Source organism: Alexandromys fortis, unplaced genomic scaffold (assembly GCF_014885135.2).
Source record: "Alexandromys fortis isolate MF-2015 unplaced genomic scaffold, M_Fortis_MF-2015_v1.1 scaffold_102, whole genome shotgun sequence".
Classification (NCBI taxonomy): domain Eukaryota; kingdom Metazoa; phylum Chordata; class Mammalia; order Rodentia; family Cricetidae; genus Alexandromys; species Alexandromys fortis.
Window position 1 is genome coordinate 4,304,130 of NW_026067984.1, and position 17,650 is coordinate 4,321,779.

The window sequence follows — 17,650 nt, forward strand, 5'->3', positions numbered from 1 at the left end:
ACTGAAAACTAATGTTTCTAATTTGAAGAAGATTATCAATCATTAGAGCAGAATGAAAGAAAAGTGTCTTAGGGTTACCATTGACTGCTAGACGGAACAGCCATGACCGAAAGGAAGTGGTGGTGGGGGTGGGGGTAATTCATATTACACTTCCACATCCATAATGCACCAGAGGAAGTCAGGACAGGATCACAAACACAGCAGGAAGCTAGAGGCAAAAGCTGATGCAGAGGCCATGGAGGATCTGCTTACTGGCTCAGCCTGCTTTCTTACAGCACCCAGGACCACCTGTGCCACCCATAATGCTAGGCTCTCCCCCATCTATCACTAAATAAGAAAATAGTGGTGACCACCTTTAATCCCAGCACTGTGAGTTCAAGGTCAGCCTACTCTACAAAATGAGTTCCAGAACTGTTACACAGAGAAACCCTTCTTGAAAAACAAATAAAAACAGACCGTGTCAATAGACATAAACATTAGCCTACTCAAAAGTAAATGTTTTCTTATTTTATCCCCACCCAAAAAAGGTCTTCCCCCCCCCCCCCAATTTTTGTTGTTCTGAGACAAGGTCTCAATACATAGTCCTCACTAGCCTGGAACTCAAAGAGAAGAATCTGCCACTGCCTCTCCAGTAGCTGGGATTAAAGGCCTGTGGCACCACCCCCAGCCATGTCTTCAATATTTTTATGTAATCTTTAGCTGTTTTTCCATCTCTAACCCAAATAGCCTCTAAGTTAATAAACTACTTCAAGTTAGTTCAGTTTTAAGTTGGATTAGAAAATTCAAAAATATCTCCTTTAAAACTCTGTACTCAAATTTCATTTCACTTTTGACTAAGGTCTCTGGCGAATACCTCATGCTGCTTCCTGTTGACTTGTACTGTGCAACCTCAGTAAGTCAGTACTATGTCACTACAGTCAGCCAGCACCATCTACCTCACTTGTCCCCACTGGAGCATCTAGAAGTCCTGCACACGTCACACATCTGTTATCTGCTGCCAATTCTATAAATATTCTTTTAATTTGTTTTTTTGGGACAGGGTTTCTCTGTAGCTTTGGAGCCTGTCCTGGCATTTGCTCTGTAGACCAGGCTGGACTCGAACTCACAGAGATCCGCCTGCTCTGTCTCCCGAGTGCTGGGATTAAAGGTGTGCCCACCACAGCCCAGCCTCCTGCCAATTCTAGAAATGTTTAATTAGTTAAATAACTCAGGTATTTATCTTATTTAGCTTAGAAAGCACATGAATTCCATGTGGAAGCCATCCATACAGTAAATATGGAGAAAAGACTGACAATCTTCAGGCCTCACCTGACCCTCACACTCACCTGAGTCTGTGAGTAAATGAATAATCACGGACAATCCCCAACACCCAGTGTCTCCCCATCTTTTACTGTAAGTTAAGAGAGTTTGGACTTGTTTGACTGGTGATGAGTGACCTCCGTGCCTCCATCACACAGAGTCACAACCATCTAGAAAGTAACTGAGGACTGCATCAATTTAATTTATAAGCTGAGAAGAAACTGACTTTTCACTATAAATCTAGAGGGAAACTGATATTCAAATACCAGTCTTGCTTTAAATTCAGAAAGAATCTCTAGAAAGTTGATGGCTTCGCTGTTGGGACATCGCTGCTGCTCCTGTGCCAGCAGAGACCCCATCTGCTTCCTTTCACCAGCTCCGAGAGTACGTCTGGCCCTGCACAGCTGTGCCTTTCCAGGAGACACTATTTTCCTCTGTTAACAAAACACGCGGGTAGCTTTCTCAGCCAAAACAAGCTTTAAGCTTTAAATTTAGCAACAAGATTGAGTTCTTCATAACAAAGATTGCAATTCATTTTTTTTAAAAAATACTCCGTGTTTCAAGAAATCCTGAAGGACCTACCTGAAATAATCTTTAAATGTATATATCACTTTAATTCAGAAACAGGGGAATTCTCCAATTAAAACAATACATATGCAGCTTAAAAACAGAAAATGTTTATAAAATAACCAGACTTTAGTCTTAAAGTTAATAATTACATAAAGCATCTGATAAGTCAGGGATATATTCACACATATATAATATGGACCAAGTACTCAAGGTACATGTCTATTAATAATCATTTACAGCTTAACTCATCCAATACTTCCCCAGTTCAAATAATCTTATACACACACACACATATATATATATATTAGTATTTTAGATGCATCTTATTTTATTTATGTCTCTCAGTTGTGTGCAGATGCCCACAGAGGTCAGAAGAGGGTGTCATCTCCCCATCCAGTTGTGAGCCGCCACATGAAGCATGCATGTGCTAGGCAGGGATCTCAGTCCTCAGAAGAGCAGCAAAGGCTCTTAACCACCAAGCTGGCTCTCCAGCCCCCAACCTAAGTATTTTAAACACGAACCACTACATTCATGACTTGTCACGTTAAGTATCTTGGTAATACAGGACAGTTTAAACAACAGGATCAGGACACTTCTGAAGGCTGCTTGTCTCTGTGAGATTTCAGAAACTCACCCCAAAACCCATGGCAGCCACAGCTTTCGTCAGGCTGCCTTTGCCATCGGGCTTTGGGTTCTGTTTCGTTTTTAAGTTTTGCTTCTTTGTTTTGATCTATACAGCTATTAGAAGTAATATGCCCTGTGGAATTAAGTCAAGGCAGGCTTTGAGGGGAATGAGCTGAGATGTTTAGCCAGCGTCTATGAAGCATGTGAGCCAGCAGGTCTCAAGCGGTGGCATGAATTAGTTGGTTGCTGCTGCCACCTCCTCAGCTTCTAAATAGAACAGTGGGGGAATTCTGGCCCTCACACTCCGTGAGCACTAGGCAAACACTCTGCCACTAGAAGATAGTTCAAAGAAGTTGCATTTATAAATTTCCCAGGTGATGCTGATCCTACTGGTTATGAATACTGATCTAAATAAAATTTTGTTTTCTCCAAATACCAAACCCAACTGAAGCACATATTAATCTATGAGAAAATACAATCTACATTCTGAGAGAAAGCAAATTACTACTATATATTGTAGTATGAACTAGAAAAATATTTCAGTATCTTTGTATTTAGAAATCAAAAGTCCACATTTAAAAAAATAAAAAAGATATTTTATATTTTCAAGGGGTATTTACTGCAAGATGCCTTTGAAGACCATACTTTCTGATATATTTCTATTAAGTGAAATGAGAATCAATTATATACTATACTAAATCAATTTCCATATTTCATTAGTCTTATATTGACTTCAATTACCGATATTTGGTGAATCTTCCCATTTTTACAGGTCATGTTTCTTTTCTTGTAGAGCCGAGACTTGAACCTAGACCCTTGAACATGCTAAATATGCACTCTACAGCTAAGACAGTCCCTCAGTCCCATACTAGTTCTTTCCATTATTAAAAAACATTGCTCATGTTGCGTATGAGTGGTCATGCGTATCCCAGCTGTGTGTGGAGGTCAGCCTACCATTCTGTGGCGTTGGTCCTCACACCCAACCTTCACACGGCTCACTTAGGCTTCTCCACACACATTACTCTCTTGTCTAGTCCTAGGAACACCAATGCAACTATACAGCACTGCATTGTCTAGTTCCCGAGGGGTACAAATCTCACCTCACTGATCTCTTCCTCTTAAGAAAGAAGAGCTTACTGTGAGCCCCGCCTATTGGTAGTTCCTCCTCTCAGATGCAGTCATGGTCCTTTACGAGCTGCTCTATTGCCAGAATTAGAACGTATCTATAGAAACCTAGTGGGTGCCTCATCATGATCTCGCTACACAGACGGGCACTGACATTTTTACATGGACTTTCCTCACTCAAGGATATGTTGGCCATTGATTTAGGAGTTCTGTACCCTAGGAAGTGCACTGTACTTCTTTGTTTCTTACTGAAGATTTAACCTTGGGTTTGGTGCTACTAAAAGATAGGCAATGACCCCAATCAAAGTAACATTTGTAGTGAATTTAATTGTTGGAGGTTAGACAAAGTGTAAATGTGTAGCCTTGAAAATAAGAAAATCAACAAATTTCAAACTTGAAATTGTTCTGTATCTAATCTAAAGTTAAGTGGGTTTAAAAATAATTATAATATAGGACAGTCATGGTTATAAATAAATAAATGTGAACACTGGAGAAATGATAAGCTCTTATATCTGAATTTGATTTCGTGCAATCATCTAAGTCTGAACCATACCTGTGGGTCAAAAATAGCTCAATTTAAAAACAAATAGAACTAACAGGATTAATTTTTAAGAAACTTCTATAAAATACAGAGCAGCTAGACATGTTATTAGTTCGGAAATACTAAAATTTACAAAATACTGCTAATCTTCTGGGGGGCAAAATGGGCCGAACAAACTGAAATGAGTGTCAGCCGGGACTCAATGGCCTGCGTGACTCTGACACTGCCACCTCCTGGTGGCACAGCATCAGTCCAGTTCCTGTGGAGCGGAGCTTTCCAGACCATACCAATGACTCTCACAAGCCTGGATCTCCTAGGAAACAGAGAAGAGTGTTTTGGGGATGAGCTATAGAATTTCATAGCTAGTCCAGGGTCATCCTTTTCAATCTTGTCATGAAGCTTCTACATGCAAAGGAGAGTAATTTTGAAGAAAGTCTCGCCTGAAAAATACCAATATGATTATTTTAAAATATCAGAGCAGCGTGAGCTTTGGCAGCTTGGAAAGCTCTTGCTTGCCGCTGTCTGTCAGAGGCACAGGTCTGAAGCAAGCAACTGGATAGAAAGGCAGATGCATAACCTGCAAAGCAGACCCTGCAAATGCACTGAGTGCCTGGGGCAGGAACAAAGTCAAATCAGTTACTTCTATGAACCCACGGTCCCCAGATTCCTGTGACTACAGCGTCCTTTTCAGTAATACAGCACATGTTACACAGGATTTTGTCAAGTATAACTCAGGCAAAATGGCAGAAAAATGAAGTGAGGAAGTTAAAAATACACACCTAATTGTTCCACATAATATTCATTCCCAAAGCTAAGGTTGTTAAAAAGTCAAGATTACATAGGGGTTACAATAATCATGTCCACACAATAGAAATAATGTTTTGTTGGGGGCTGCAGACCCTTGGCCCCTTGACTTTCTTTGCCTTCCTCAGACCCTTTGCCTGCTGGGGTGAACTGAGCAAAACAACTTATTTTCCTGTGTTTGCAGCTGCTCTGAGCACGAGACCCTCATAAGTTCCTTGCCATCTTCAGCATCCTAGAGGAAGCGTTTCTTGCCCATCAAAAGCTTTAATACATGAGACCAGAACTGTGTCATCACTACCTACAGGGGCTGGTTTAAAGCTATTTCTCCAAACTAGCCCAGAGGGTTACTTTTTAGAAAAAAGTTACTATACCTCATTATTCTCAGCAAAATTAATATCTTAACCACATTAAGCCGAAGAAGAGAAAGTAACAACACTATCTTCTAAGCTTATAATGTAATTGTTTTAACCAGTCAAGTAGGCAATATAAACAAACAAACAAACAAACAAACAAATAAATAAATTGAACTGACTGGCAGGAAAATTTCAGTTTCCTCTGATTGGAATACATGACAAAACCTAACCAACCACTAAGATGTCCCATAATATAGCCTCAATATACTTCTTTGGGGATGGGGGAGTTTGAGACAGGGTTTCTCTGTAGCTTTGGAACCTGTCCTGAAACTAGCTCTTATAGCCCAGGCTGGCCTCAAACTCACAGAGATCCACCTGTCTCTGCCTCCCGAGTGCTGGGATTAAAGGCGTGCACCACCACCACCTGGCCCTCAATAAACTTCTAACTTTATGTGACCACATAACAAAAAGTCTGCATCTCTTCTTCCTTAGCTCGTCATTATCTATCAACTGAAGGTCTACAGTCTATCAGCGTTAGTCTTCTCTTGATTAACAGCACGGCCAGATAGTCAAAATGCTTAGAATCAGATCTTCCTTTGCCATCTCCCACACTGCCACTGGGCGAGTTATTGAACAGTGGCCCCTCAGCTTCCTCACCTGTACACCACAGTTAATATCAACACTGATGCCTCCTGCAGGAGTGAGAATCCCAGGGAGCTCTGAACTGAGCCAGAGTGGCGGACACATCCTCGGCTCCTCTCCACACACTCCACCTGCATCCAAGCCAGTGGTTCTCAACCTGTGGGTCGAGACCCCTTTGGGGTAGCATATCAAATATTACAACTCATAACAGTAGCAAATTACAGTTATGAAGCAGTAATGAAATAACTTCAAGGTTGGAGGTCACCACTGTTACATTTAGGCATTCCAACTGCCCTGCCCTCAGGCAGAGATCGGCAGCAGGACACACCACCATCAGCCACCAAGAGCCACCACTGTGGCTACTGCCACCGTGAGTCAGGAACTTAGCCTTCTCTCCCAGCGCCCACTCAGAGGCCAGCCACCTCTGCCCCTTCCCCTAAGAGATCTCATATGGCATCTGTTACACTGTACGACTTTGCGGAGCCCCTTGGCTCCACCTGGTGCCCCTTGTCTCCAACCCAAGGTGCCTTCCATCCTTAAACCATTACAACCACACGAGGAGCCGTGTGAAAGGTTCGCACGCAGCGTGAGGAGGGTTGAGAACCACTGGTTCTAAACCTGCCCTACTTGCGGCTCAAAAGAACATTTTCTAAGAATGCTGTGTTAACTATACATATCTATAAAAGCCTTGACTTTGGGTGTGAGATTGTTGAGTGGTAAAGACCACCAAGCCTGACCACTGTCACTTGGTGAAAGGAGAGAACCGACCCGTGTGGCTGTTTTCTCATTTCCATACATGCACTGTGGCATGCATGCGCACGCCACTACATATACAAATAAATAAATAAACAAGCAAACAAATAAGTAGAATTTAAAGAAAAATTTAGGAGCCTTGCCTTTGTCCTAAACTGTATAACAGAATTCACAGCAAAGCTTACCATTAAGCATCATACAGGTAACTTTTTATAGTTTCTTGTTAATCATTTCCAAGTAAGTTAGATAACTACACTTGACCAAGGAAACTACAAATTCTCTAGGCATAGACCACTTACTCTCTATTCAGACAGTGCACAACAGTGCGCAGCCGCAGCAGCACACGGTAAACCTATGGAGGTTGACATATGCCACACACGGCTGACTGTGTCATCTTACAAAATGTTGAAGTTAAAACAAATTATAACCATGAGTCCTGCAGACTATCTTCAATGATGATCAACACATAAAACCGAAAGGAAGGGAGAAAAAATATATTTCCTGATTTAATTTTCAATTTTACTACAAGAATGTCTGTCCTCGAGAGACATGTTCCTGCACGTAATTGGAGTCACCAGCAGAAAAGGAATGACATTAAAAGGAAGGAAATGAAGAGTGGCCCCACCCCACAGCCCCAAGCCAATCTGGAAATCATTAACAAGAAGCTCAAAGGAAGCTGACATTCTACTTTGGCAAACAGTAGAAAGCAGCCTGAGCGCGGCCCACCAGCAGTGCCCGCCAGCGGTGCCTGCCAGCCATGCCCACCAGCAGTGCCCGCCAGCCATGCCCGCCAGCGGTGCCCGCCAGCCGTACCCAGCCCTGTGTCTGTGTGAACCCTCAGCACTAGCAGGTCCTCACCCACTATGCTTCCCTGCAGGGAAATCACTTCCAGCACAGGCCTTTTAGAGCATGAACACTGACTTCTACTTTTCAAGTCACTTTCAGTAAAATGCAAGACCTCAACTTGCTCTGTGAACAAGTAAGTTCACAGTCTACACTCTGGGTGAGCCATCACTTATCTGAATGTGTGGCCACCACATGCAGAAACCCTAGAGGATCAGGAACCTGACCCTTCATCTTCACCACAACCCAGAAAAGTTGAGCAACCTCTTTTGTGAACTGGGAAAGCAAGCCTCTAAAAAGCTTGCAACCTTCTCCAACTGCTCAAGAAAAACAAAAACAAACAAACAAACAAACAAAAACAAATCCTTGTTCTGACTTTTAGAGAAGGAGGCACAGGACCTACTGCATACATGTCAGCATGCCCTAACTCCTGACTCACACAGGACCTACTGTATATCAGCATGCCCTAACTAACTTCTGATTCACACAGGACCTACTGCATACATGTCAGCATGCCCTAACTAACTTCTGATTCACACAGGACCTACTGCATACATGTCAGCATGCCCTAACTCCTGATTCACACAGGACCTACTGCATACATGTCAGCATGCCCTAACTAACTCCCGATTCACACAGGACCTACTGCATACATGTCAGCATGCCCTAACTCCTGACTCACACAGGACCTACTGCATATCAGCATGTCCTAACTTAACTCCTGATTCACACAGGACCTACTGCATACATGTCAGCATGTCCTAGCTAACTCCCGATTCACACAGGACCTACTGCATACATGTCAGCATGTCCTAGCTAACTCCCGATTCACACAGGACCTACTGCATACATGTCAGCATGTCCTAGCTCCCGATTCACACAGGACCTACTGCATACATGTCAGCATGCCCTCACTTCTGATTCACAGAGCTGTGTCAGGTTAAGTCTTGACCTACGACTTCTAAGAACTAAAGAGAGGGTGTACTCAAAACTACACTCAACATTAACTCTCAGACTCGCAGACCAGCAGGGAACTGACAGCAGTGGATTTATATGATGATTTGGTACATGTGGCTGATGTTGTCAATCTCTTCTGGAGTTCCAAGAAAACCAGAGCAGTGGGAATAAGAACGCCCTATTCGTCAATCACTCAGTCCACACATCGATTACCCTCAATTCTACACACCAATACGAGAACAGTATTGGGAAAGCAGGTCCGTTACCTAGCACGCCTCTTCAGGGCTGCGGAGCCTTCCTTACCTGAGAGTTCAGAGCCTCCAGCTTGCGCGTCCTGGCATGAAGAGCTTTGCTTGGAAAAGCCCAGTAGTAATTGGACGTCCCGATCCTCTCGCAGTCAACCATGCCGTCGTCCACCAAGCTCTGAAGGACTTCCTTGACTGACATGGCGGCTGCGGGGAAACGTGCACAGACTCCATGGTAAGCAGCATCATGGCTAATTCAACAGGGAGTAATGAGAGACGTTTGCAGAGCAGACCACAGTTAAGAGCTAAGAAAGAAAGATGACAGTTTATCAACGGGCATCTATATGTGCGTAAAAGTGAGGCGACCAGGCTCTCAAAGACAAACATCGCATGTCCGTCCTTTCTTCCTTCCTTCCTTCCTTCCTTCCTTCCTTCCTTCCTTCCTTCCTTCCTTCCTTCCTTCCTTCCTTTCTTTCTTTCTTTCTTTTTTCGAGACAGAGTTTCTCTGTCGCTTTGAAGCCTGACCTGGTACTCGCTCTGTAGACCAGGCTGGCCTCGAACTCACTGCAATCCGCCTGCCTCTGCCTCCCAAGTGCTGGGATTAGAGGTGTGTGCCTCCATCACTCAGCCGCATGTCCTTTCTTACATGCAGATCTTAGGTGTTCACACAGGAACAAGCGTGGGCAGAGGTCATGGAATTAGAAAGGAGCCCACGAGAGAAGGAAAAAGAAACTTGTAAGAATGAAGGTGCAAACAGGAGTAGGACGCCAGTGACATAAAGGCAGAAGGGCACACAGCGGGGCGTGCACAGTCCTGGGGGAGGGCGGGGGGGTGAGGGGCTAACCAAACTGGAGTACACATTGCAATGCCATAAGGAAACTGTCACTTGGTATGCTAATTTAAAAACAAACAAAAGTGTTCTATAAATAATCACGCTCAAGATTTCAAGATTTCAACGGCATTCTATTTTTTTTTTTTTTAGTACTAGAGTTTGAGACCAGGGCTTTGAACATGAGATAAGTGCTCTAGGCTAAGCGCCGCCCCAGCCTTTCTAACTCTACTCTAAGCTGAAGACAAACTAGAACAAACAGCACGCCTCCTGGACTACCAAATTAAAAATAGTCAAGACAGAAGAAAGGATCCAAAGATACATATGGAAGCATGTATCGAAACCCTAGGCGCGTGGCTTTCCTTCTGAAGACATTTGCTTTTTAAACTCAGCCACGCAGCAGAAAGATGGACATACATGTTTGTCACACAGCCACGCGGCAGAAGGATGGACATACATGTTTGTCACACAGCCACGCGGCAGAAGGATGGACATACATGTTTGTCACACAGCCACGCGGCAGAAGGATGGACACACATGTTTGTCACACAGCCACGCGGCAGAAGGATGGACACACATGTTTGTCACACAGCCACGCGGCAGAAGGATGGACACACATGTTTGTCACACAGCCACGCGGCAGAAGGATGGACACACATGTTTGGAAAGCATTTTATCAGCAGCAAAGGAAACTGGAAACTAACCCAATAGCTGGCTTTTTGAAAACACAATGCGATGCTACACAGCGAAGTTAAGGACATGGATAAACACATGTTGCACCATACAGAATGCATGCTATAGAGAAGTGAAAAGACAGTATGTGTTATGTGACCGTAGTTCAGATGGCAGATAGCGGGCGATTTTTACTTTGATTTTCTTATTTATTTTTCCCCAAAAATAAACATGTATTGCCTTCAGCTAAGGAAACTAAAAGTTGTGACAACTCAAATAATAAACAAATTAGTGCCAACAGTTACAGCTAAGACTTAAAGTCAGAATCTATTAATCACGCTTACTTTCTATATACCAAAAACCATATCCCCATTTTAATATTTAAATTTTCTCTAGAGCAGATCTCTAGCTATAAAGCTTATTTAAAATGTAAAGATCTAATAAATAAAATTGACACCAAGTGTGCAAAACATCAACTCTACTCATCAAGTCCAAACTGAAATGGAAGTCAAAGGATTCTAAAGATGAAGGAGTTGGCCATGAGGCTCAGCAACAAAACGTTGCCTGGCAGACACAGAGCCCTGGGTCCAACCCAACTCTGAAAAGAAACAGAAAGTGAGCGTGAGCTGGCCGAGCCTCTCCTGAAAGTGACTTATGAAGACGTGCTTGAAGCTTTGAGAGCTGCGCAAGCCTTTGTCTCTGCTCTGCTCTACAGGTGCAGTCTAACGACGCACCCGGAGAAGGGATCCGTAACCAAACCCTACAGACCAGGCTTACCCAGCAGCTAAGGTAGAGCCAGAAAGCGCTGGTTTGAGAAGGCTGAGGCCCTGTGTTTAGCTGCACAGTTCCAGCAACCAGGACAAGGCAGCACCCAACTCAGTTCCTGGTGAGGATCTCTGCCTGTTGTGTGGACAGCCTGTGCTCTTGTTATGGGTGGCCTTTCCTTTGGAGACACACAAAGATTATCTCTCTCTCTCTCTCTCTCTCTCTCTCTCTCTCTCTCTCTCTCTCTCTCTCTCTCTCCCTCCCTCCCTCCCTCCCTCCCTCCCTCCCTCCCTCTCTCTCTCTCTCCTTAAAATCAGCGCCCTGCTATTAAAACCTCACACAGCCATTTGTTTCAGCATGGTGACTGTGACAGTCTCTCACCGTGGAGCTCAAGCTAACTCAGACTCATGCTTTCCGAGTGTTGAGACTACATACGTGTATCATTCACTCAGCCTTTAACTCAAGGCCCTGATGAAGGTTCTACTTCCAGAAGGGTTATGAACTGGGGAGAACGCAGTTCAGCTCAGAGCAGAGAAACTGTTATTTATACAGTACTTTTAGTAGCAGTACTTATAGACTGGCTAAGCAGGTCTGATGGGTGGTCACAGGCTGGAACTGATCATGTGCGGATGATATGCTATATAAAGAAGATACTCAGGTAAGATTAACTCAGCGGTGGAGTGCTAGCCCGAGAAAGGTGAGTCCTGGGTCAGTCCCCAGCACAGCCACTCCTCACCACACAGTAACTATAAACACAAAACTGCATATGCACATGGTTTCCTCTCAGAATGACAGATCTTTACGTACATATACTGACAAAACTGCAAAATGTGCAAATGCTTACAGTTCTAAAGTTTCTTAGAACAGAAAAAGGCAACCTTTCTTCCTCAGCTCAGCGATGGGAGCTGCTCTGCTCCACCTGTTTTCCTGAAGCTGTCCGTCAGGTACTCTGCCACAGCAATGGAAGTCTGACTAGCACACGGACGCCACTAACATCAAGGATCCCAAGATGAAGAGCACCTGTACTTCAGTCTCCGAGGGAACCAACCCTGCCCATACTTTCATGTCAACTTTCTACCTCTAGAGCTAAGAGAAAGTAAGTTCAAGGTTTCGTATTCATAGTAAATTCTTGATACGGCTTCATGAAACTGATATACTGATATGTAAAGATACCGAATCACATTTGACAAATACTACAAAATAAGTGAAACAATCTTTACTTCTTTTGAAATAAGCTATAAAGTAAGTGTGCATGAGTAAAGGTGCATGTGTTCCTCTTTTAATTGTTCTAGAACAGAGGGTCCAAACACAGGAACTGACTGATGGCCAAGAAGTATCCATCTAGATTTTTGCATTGACAATAAAGGGAAACCCCACGGCAGAAAAGACTAGGTCCTGGGTTCCCCCGAGTCCCCATCATCCACCATCTCTTTAATACTCACTGATGCCTTTCTCTTTGGGAGCAATTTTCTCCAGGTCTTTCAGTTGGAATACATCTTTCTAGTTAAAAGGATTTAAAAACATGAAAAACACATAATTACTTTCTTCTGTTTATTTATGCTTATCATAACCATGCTCATAAAACATAGCGTCAAAAAGACATGTCTACAAATCAATACTGTACAATTGAGCATTTCGGAAGTAGAAGAATGTTGTATTTCATTCAGTGTCCCACAGAACTTAAGATGGACACACTTCTACACGAGCACAAACGTCTGTGGGGGGCGGGACAACTGGACACACTTCCACACGAGCACAGACGTCTGTGCAGGGCTGGACAACTGGACACACTTCCACACGAGCACAGACGTCTGTGCAGGGCTGGACAACTGGACACACTTCCACACGAGCACAGACGTCTGTGCAGGGCTGGACAACTGGACACTAGCTTAAAAACATAAAGAATAAACCCAGACTTTCCTCAGAGTATTTTAACTGTACGAGGATCTCCATTATCAAATGAAAAGGAATGTTACCTCCATAATACTCTATTTTACCATTTCCCCCGTATGCACGGGACGAAAATAGTCAGTGGGATAAAGGGCATGGGGAGAATTTCTTGTGGGATAAAAAGCCCGTTTGGACTTGTTTCTTTACAAAAGAAAGGCCCATGGACAGGAACATGGTTAAGAAAGTAGACCTAGAGCCTGGTTTTCATCTCTGACTGTCACTTAGTAAAGCAGAAACTTTATTTTTCTCTCAGTGACCAGCACAGGTCTCTCCTGGGTATTATCATAATGCCGTAGGCAGCCTGCAAACACAGAGCAGAAGGATGTCTGTGCTCCCTATGAAACCACGTGGTCCTCCTTGGCTTACACCTGATAATGTCCACTCTTGTTTTCTGAGACCCTGGTAAGCTCTTCAGACCCTCTGTCTCAGGAGCCCTCATCTGCAAAGCAAAGCTGACAACCACAGGACTTTACCCCAGGACCGTCTGCTGCTGAATGGGAAACCCTACACTAAAGCCTGAAATGGCCAGCACCCAGGCAGCACCCAGGAAACTGCTGCGACTACTTCAGAAAGGGAGGTCATAATCAAATACATAACTCAGAAAGAGAACTCCAGTAAACTACAGGGCGTTTAGGATCCACAGCTCAGAAGAGCCGAAAATACTGGAAAATTTTATCTGCCCCTTAAGAACCAAGACAGTATGGGTGTCTAACAAAATGAGACATTGAATTACATCACAGAAAAATACACAGCATACTGTAAAAATACATTTACTGTAAACATTATACAAAACACTAACAACATTGGGGATGACCTACCGTCTCAAAAAATATCTCCATCATTCGGGTCCTCTTTTCTTCCGCACTCAGTCCTTTCTTCTTTGACTGAGGCATAAAACACAAATCAACAAAAGTAGCGGTTTCAAAACAGCATTTTACAACAATTGGCATTAAATGTTATCTTAAAAGTTATGTGATTTTGTCTACTGTCCACAGGCTCGTCACTTTCAAAGCCTGGCCTACAGGCTCCCAGCAGCCCTGTCTGTATGGACTGTGCAGCTTTTGAGAAGGACGCAGAGCACTTAAATTTAGGGCCGGTGAGATGGCGCGTTGGTAACTGTGCTGGTTGCTGAGCCTGACTACCTGAGTTCCATCCCTGGAGCTGCACAGAGAAGAAGAAGACCAACTTCACTCTCTTCTGACCTGTACCCGTGGTCCTTAGCACCCCACCCACAAATAAACAACAAACAGACCCCAAATAAACTCCAATGTTTCTCACGTTGTTTTTATTTTTCTTGCAATTTTTTGCATTAAAGAAATTTGGCTCCTCTTTTTTTTTTTAATTTGAATGTAAGTTAGTATGTTCTGTGTATAATATACATAAGAATTATGTATTTCAGTTACATACTGATCATCTTGTTTTCAAATCTGATAGATTTATAGGTATTACAGGCTTCTGTTTTCTATGTGGATAGGGTTTTCTTACAGCCTGCACACGGCTGCCACTGTTCATTTTCTTTCAGTTAAAATACTGAAAAAATGTATGTGTGGGTGTTCTGCCTGTATGTATGTCTGGACACCATGTGTGTGCCTAGGGCCCAGGGAGGTCAGAAGAGGGGACCATGTCCTCTGGTTTGTAAGCCCCATTAAACGTCTCAGGATTCAGAAGGATTGCTAGAGTAGGTGACACCTGACAATCAGGTCTGAGGGTAAACACAACAAATTAGCTTACAAAAGTCTTTTTATCAAGTCCCATTTTTTTCTGTCTGTGCTCTCTCTAGTGCTCTCTTGATGTTCCCCTTTCTATGACCCTCCTCAATGTTCCTCGCTGTCCACCCATCCCACACGGTTTCCGGTTTACACACCCACAGAGACGTGGTTAGCAATCCCATAGGTGAGAACAATGGCACCAAGCATGCATTTCTTAGGGCTAACAGGGTGGATAAAAGACTGACAAGGCAGGTGCCTTGTGTCTCAGAAGGGGCGGGGCTGTGCAGCTCCCTGGCAGATACTGGGAAGATTAGGATGAAATTTGGCTCCCTGGGCTAAACATCCTGGTGCTGTATCTGCTGGCACCCAGGTGAGAAGGAATTTCTTTCTCTGGGGCTGGCTTAGCAACCAAAGCTTTTTCCCTGTATATTTTAGGGGTAAAGGCACAAACAGTTAATTTCCTAGACTAAGACCTTGTATCAGATGAAAGGTGAGGAAAAGCACAGAATATTAACAGCTGTCAGGTAGAGAAAGGCCAGTAGGTCATGTTCTTCTGAGTTCGCTATTGGAGAATCCAGGGTCACCCAGACCTGTTTATCAATAAGGATAATTGTGGGGCTCTAGCTGTATGTAGATTTGACTAGGAGAACAAAGGTTTGGCTGAGTGAACGCTTTCAGACCAGAGCCCCACCATGTGGCAGAGATCATCCAGTTGTCCATACAGAAAGAAGCTACCTCATCGAATGATCAATACACTGCTGGGGTATCTCGGGATAAATCCATTACGGAGAGAGAAGAGCCATGACCTCACAAGCTCTCTACAGAACTGATGCTGACTATCCAGAAGACAGGTGTTTCCCGAGCCCTGCAGTCTGTCCAGTGACTTGTCAGCTGTTCTTTTACTGTATAATGTCTGTGGCAGCAGCTGCACCTCCCCTCAGTGGTTCTCAATCTTCCTAGTGCTGTGACCCTTTAACACAGTTCCTCCTATTGTTGTGACCCCAACCATAAAATGATTGTTATTTCATAATTGCAATTTTGCTACTGTTATGAATTGCAATGTAAATATCTGATATGTAGGATCTTTGATATGCAGCCCCTATGAAGGGGTTGTTTGATTCCCCCAAGGGTTGTGACACACAGGCTGAGAACCACTGCCTTAGACCACACTGCTGCCTCACCGCCATGTGAGTATCCTGTCCTAAAAACCCCTGTTCTACCTCCCTTTCCACATTCAATGTCTTAAAGAGTTTCTACAAGGTGGGAAGCTTTAACTTTGGAGGAAATTACCACACAACAGATCACAAGAAAACAAACTGCCTGTTAAGATATAATAAGATAAAGATTGATTCTGTCCAACCAAAATCATCATTCTCTGGGACACCATTCTGTATTTCTTCTGGCAAACCTAGGAGCTCACTCGTTTCCACAGCAACAGTATTACATTGCGTTTGTATAAGTAAGCAGCCTCCAAGTTCACACTCCTTTTTCTTCTGTCCCTCTGAAGCACAGCAGTCCCCAGGGAACCATATTGAGCCCTTCCTATCCTCAAATCTCCTTTGATCTCATCTTCTTTAATTTTAATTAACACTTGTGAGGAGACCACAGATGCTGGTCTGGCCCCGCAGACTCCTGAACCTCCACCTCATGTATCTACCTGCCTGCTGGACAAACTTCAAACTCAAGTGGTCCAAAACGAGCCACACTTTTTACCCATGCCAGAGGCCCCGCAGGCATCCTAGGGGCTTTCATCTCATTACCAACTACCAAGCTCTATCAACACTGGCTCTTAAATATTCTCTAACACGGTGGTTCTCAGCCTTCCTAATCTGTGACCTTTAATACAGTTCCTCCTGCGGTGATCTCAACCATAAAATTATTTTCTTCCCTACTTAATAACTGTAATTTTGCTACTGTTATGAATTGTAACGTAAAAATCTGTTTTCCAATGGTCTTAGGTGACCCCTGAGAAAGGCCATTTGACCCCCAAAGGAGTAGTGACCCACAAGTTGAGGACCACTGCTCTATTACGTTCTGCCTGTCCCACCTCTGCCAGGATTCAAGCTTCATTGGCTGTCTCCTGCAGTCTGTCCTCAACGGCCTAACCACACTTTGGCCTCATCCTCTAATGGAGAAACAAATCTGACTACATAGCCCGCTATGTTCAAACCTTGTGATGGTCCCAATCCTCCTAAGGATCCAAGCACCTCACAGGGTATAGAAGACCCGCAATCACCTGACCCCAACCTACTGCTTTGAGTAACTCCCCACCCCAATTTACCATAACAAGATGAAACACCGTGCAATTTGAAATGTAATAATAATAAAAATAAAATTATTTCTGGCATTCTCTACAGGAAGCATTCTATCGTTTCTGTGCCCTGTAAAAAGATGTCCCTCTACCTAAAACATCTCCCCTCCAGTTCCTGCCATACTGCAAAGGGTCTCCCAGAGCCTAGTGTGGGCCTTCTCTCCTCAAAGCCTTCCCTCCGCTGCCCTCACAGGCTGAGCATGTGTTCCCAGGACACACTTGCATCCATCACTGACTGCACTGAACATCAGGACCACAACCAGTAAAAGCGCCCACCCTACACCTCCAAGGTGCTCGAGCTCAGAAGCCCACAGCACTCCTAAACATATAATCCAGGGTGTATTAAGTATCAGGAAGCTGGTGGCCATCACCTTGCTAGCAGAGAAAGCAGAGCACTCTCAGGGAGGCGGACAAGCTCCACGAAGCTATGCAGAACTACTGTTAAACTTATAGTGCACAGTTAGAACCCAGGGGTGTTTTATGACCCCTTCCACAGGGCTCTCTTGCAGTATCTGAAGCTATCATGAAGTTCACACCCAGGTAAGCTTCCCATGCCAGTGGGCATCAAACTACCACCCATGCAAATCATTTTAGGGACTTTAAAAGGCTAGAGCCCAAGTTACCCTATGTGAGCTGAACTGCAATGTTGATGATGCGC

The 17,650-nt window shown here is 43.9% G+C and overlaps 1 protein-coding gene and 1 long non-coding RNA gene across 2 annotated transcripts in view; one reads left to right on the forward strand and one right to left on the reverse strand.

Moving 5' to 3' along the window:
- The window catches only part of Mnd1 (meiotic nuclear divisions 1), a 50,194-nt gene that overhangs the window by 30,081 nt on the left and 2,463 nt on the right, over nt 1-17,650 (reverse strand). The window contains exons 2-4 of the mRNA XM_050158864.1: nt 13,791-13,856; nt 12,465-12,522; nt 8,815-8,963 (exon numbers count right to left, since the gene is read on the reverse strand). Of these exons, the coding sequence (XP_050014821.1) occupies nt 8,815-8,963; nt 12,465-12,522; nt 13,791-13,856 (273 nt within the window). The remainder of the gene's footprint in view (nt 1-8,814; nt 8,964-12,464; nt 12,523-13,790; nt 13,857-17,650) is intronic.
- Nucleotides 10,127-14,580, forward strand: LOC126511614 (uncharacterized). Its single transcript, XR_007594751.1, has 3 exons — nt 10,127-11,143; nt 11,914-12,118; nt 13,968-14,580. It is a non-coding gene; the product is annotated as an uncharacterized lncRNA (long non-coding RNA).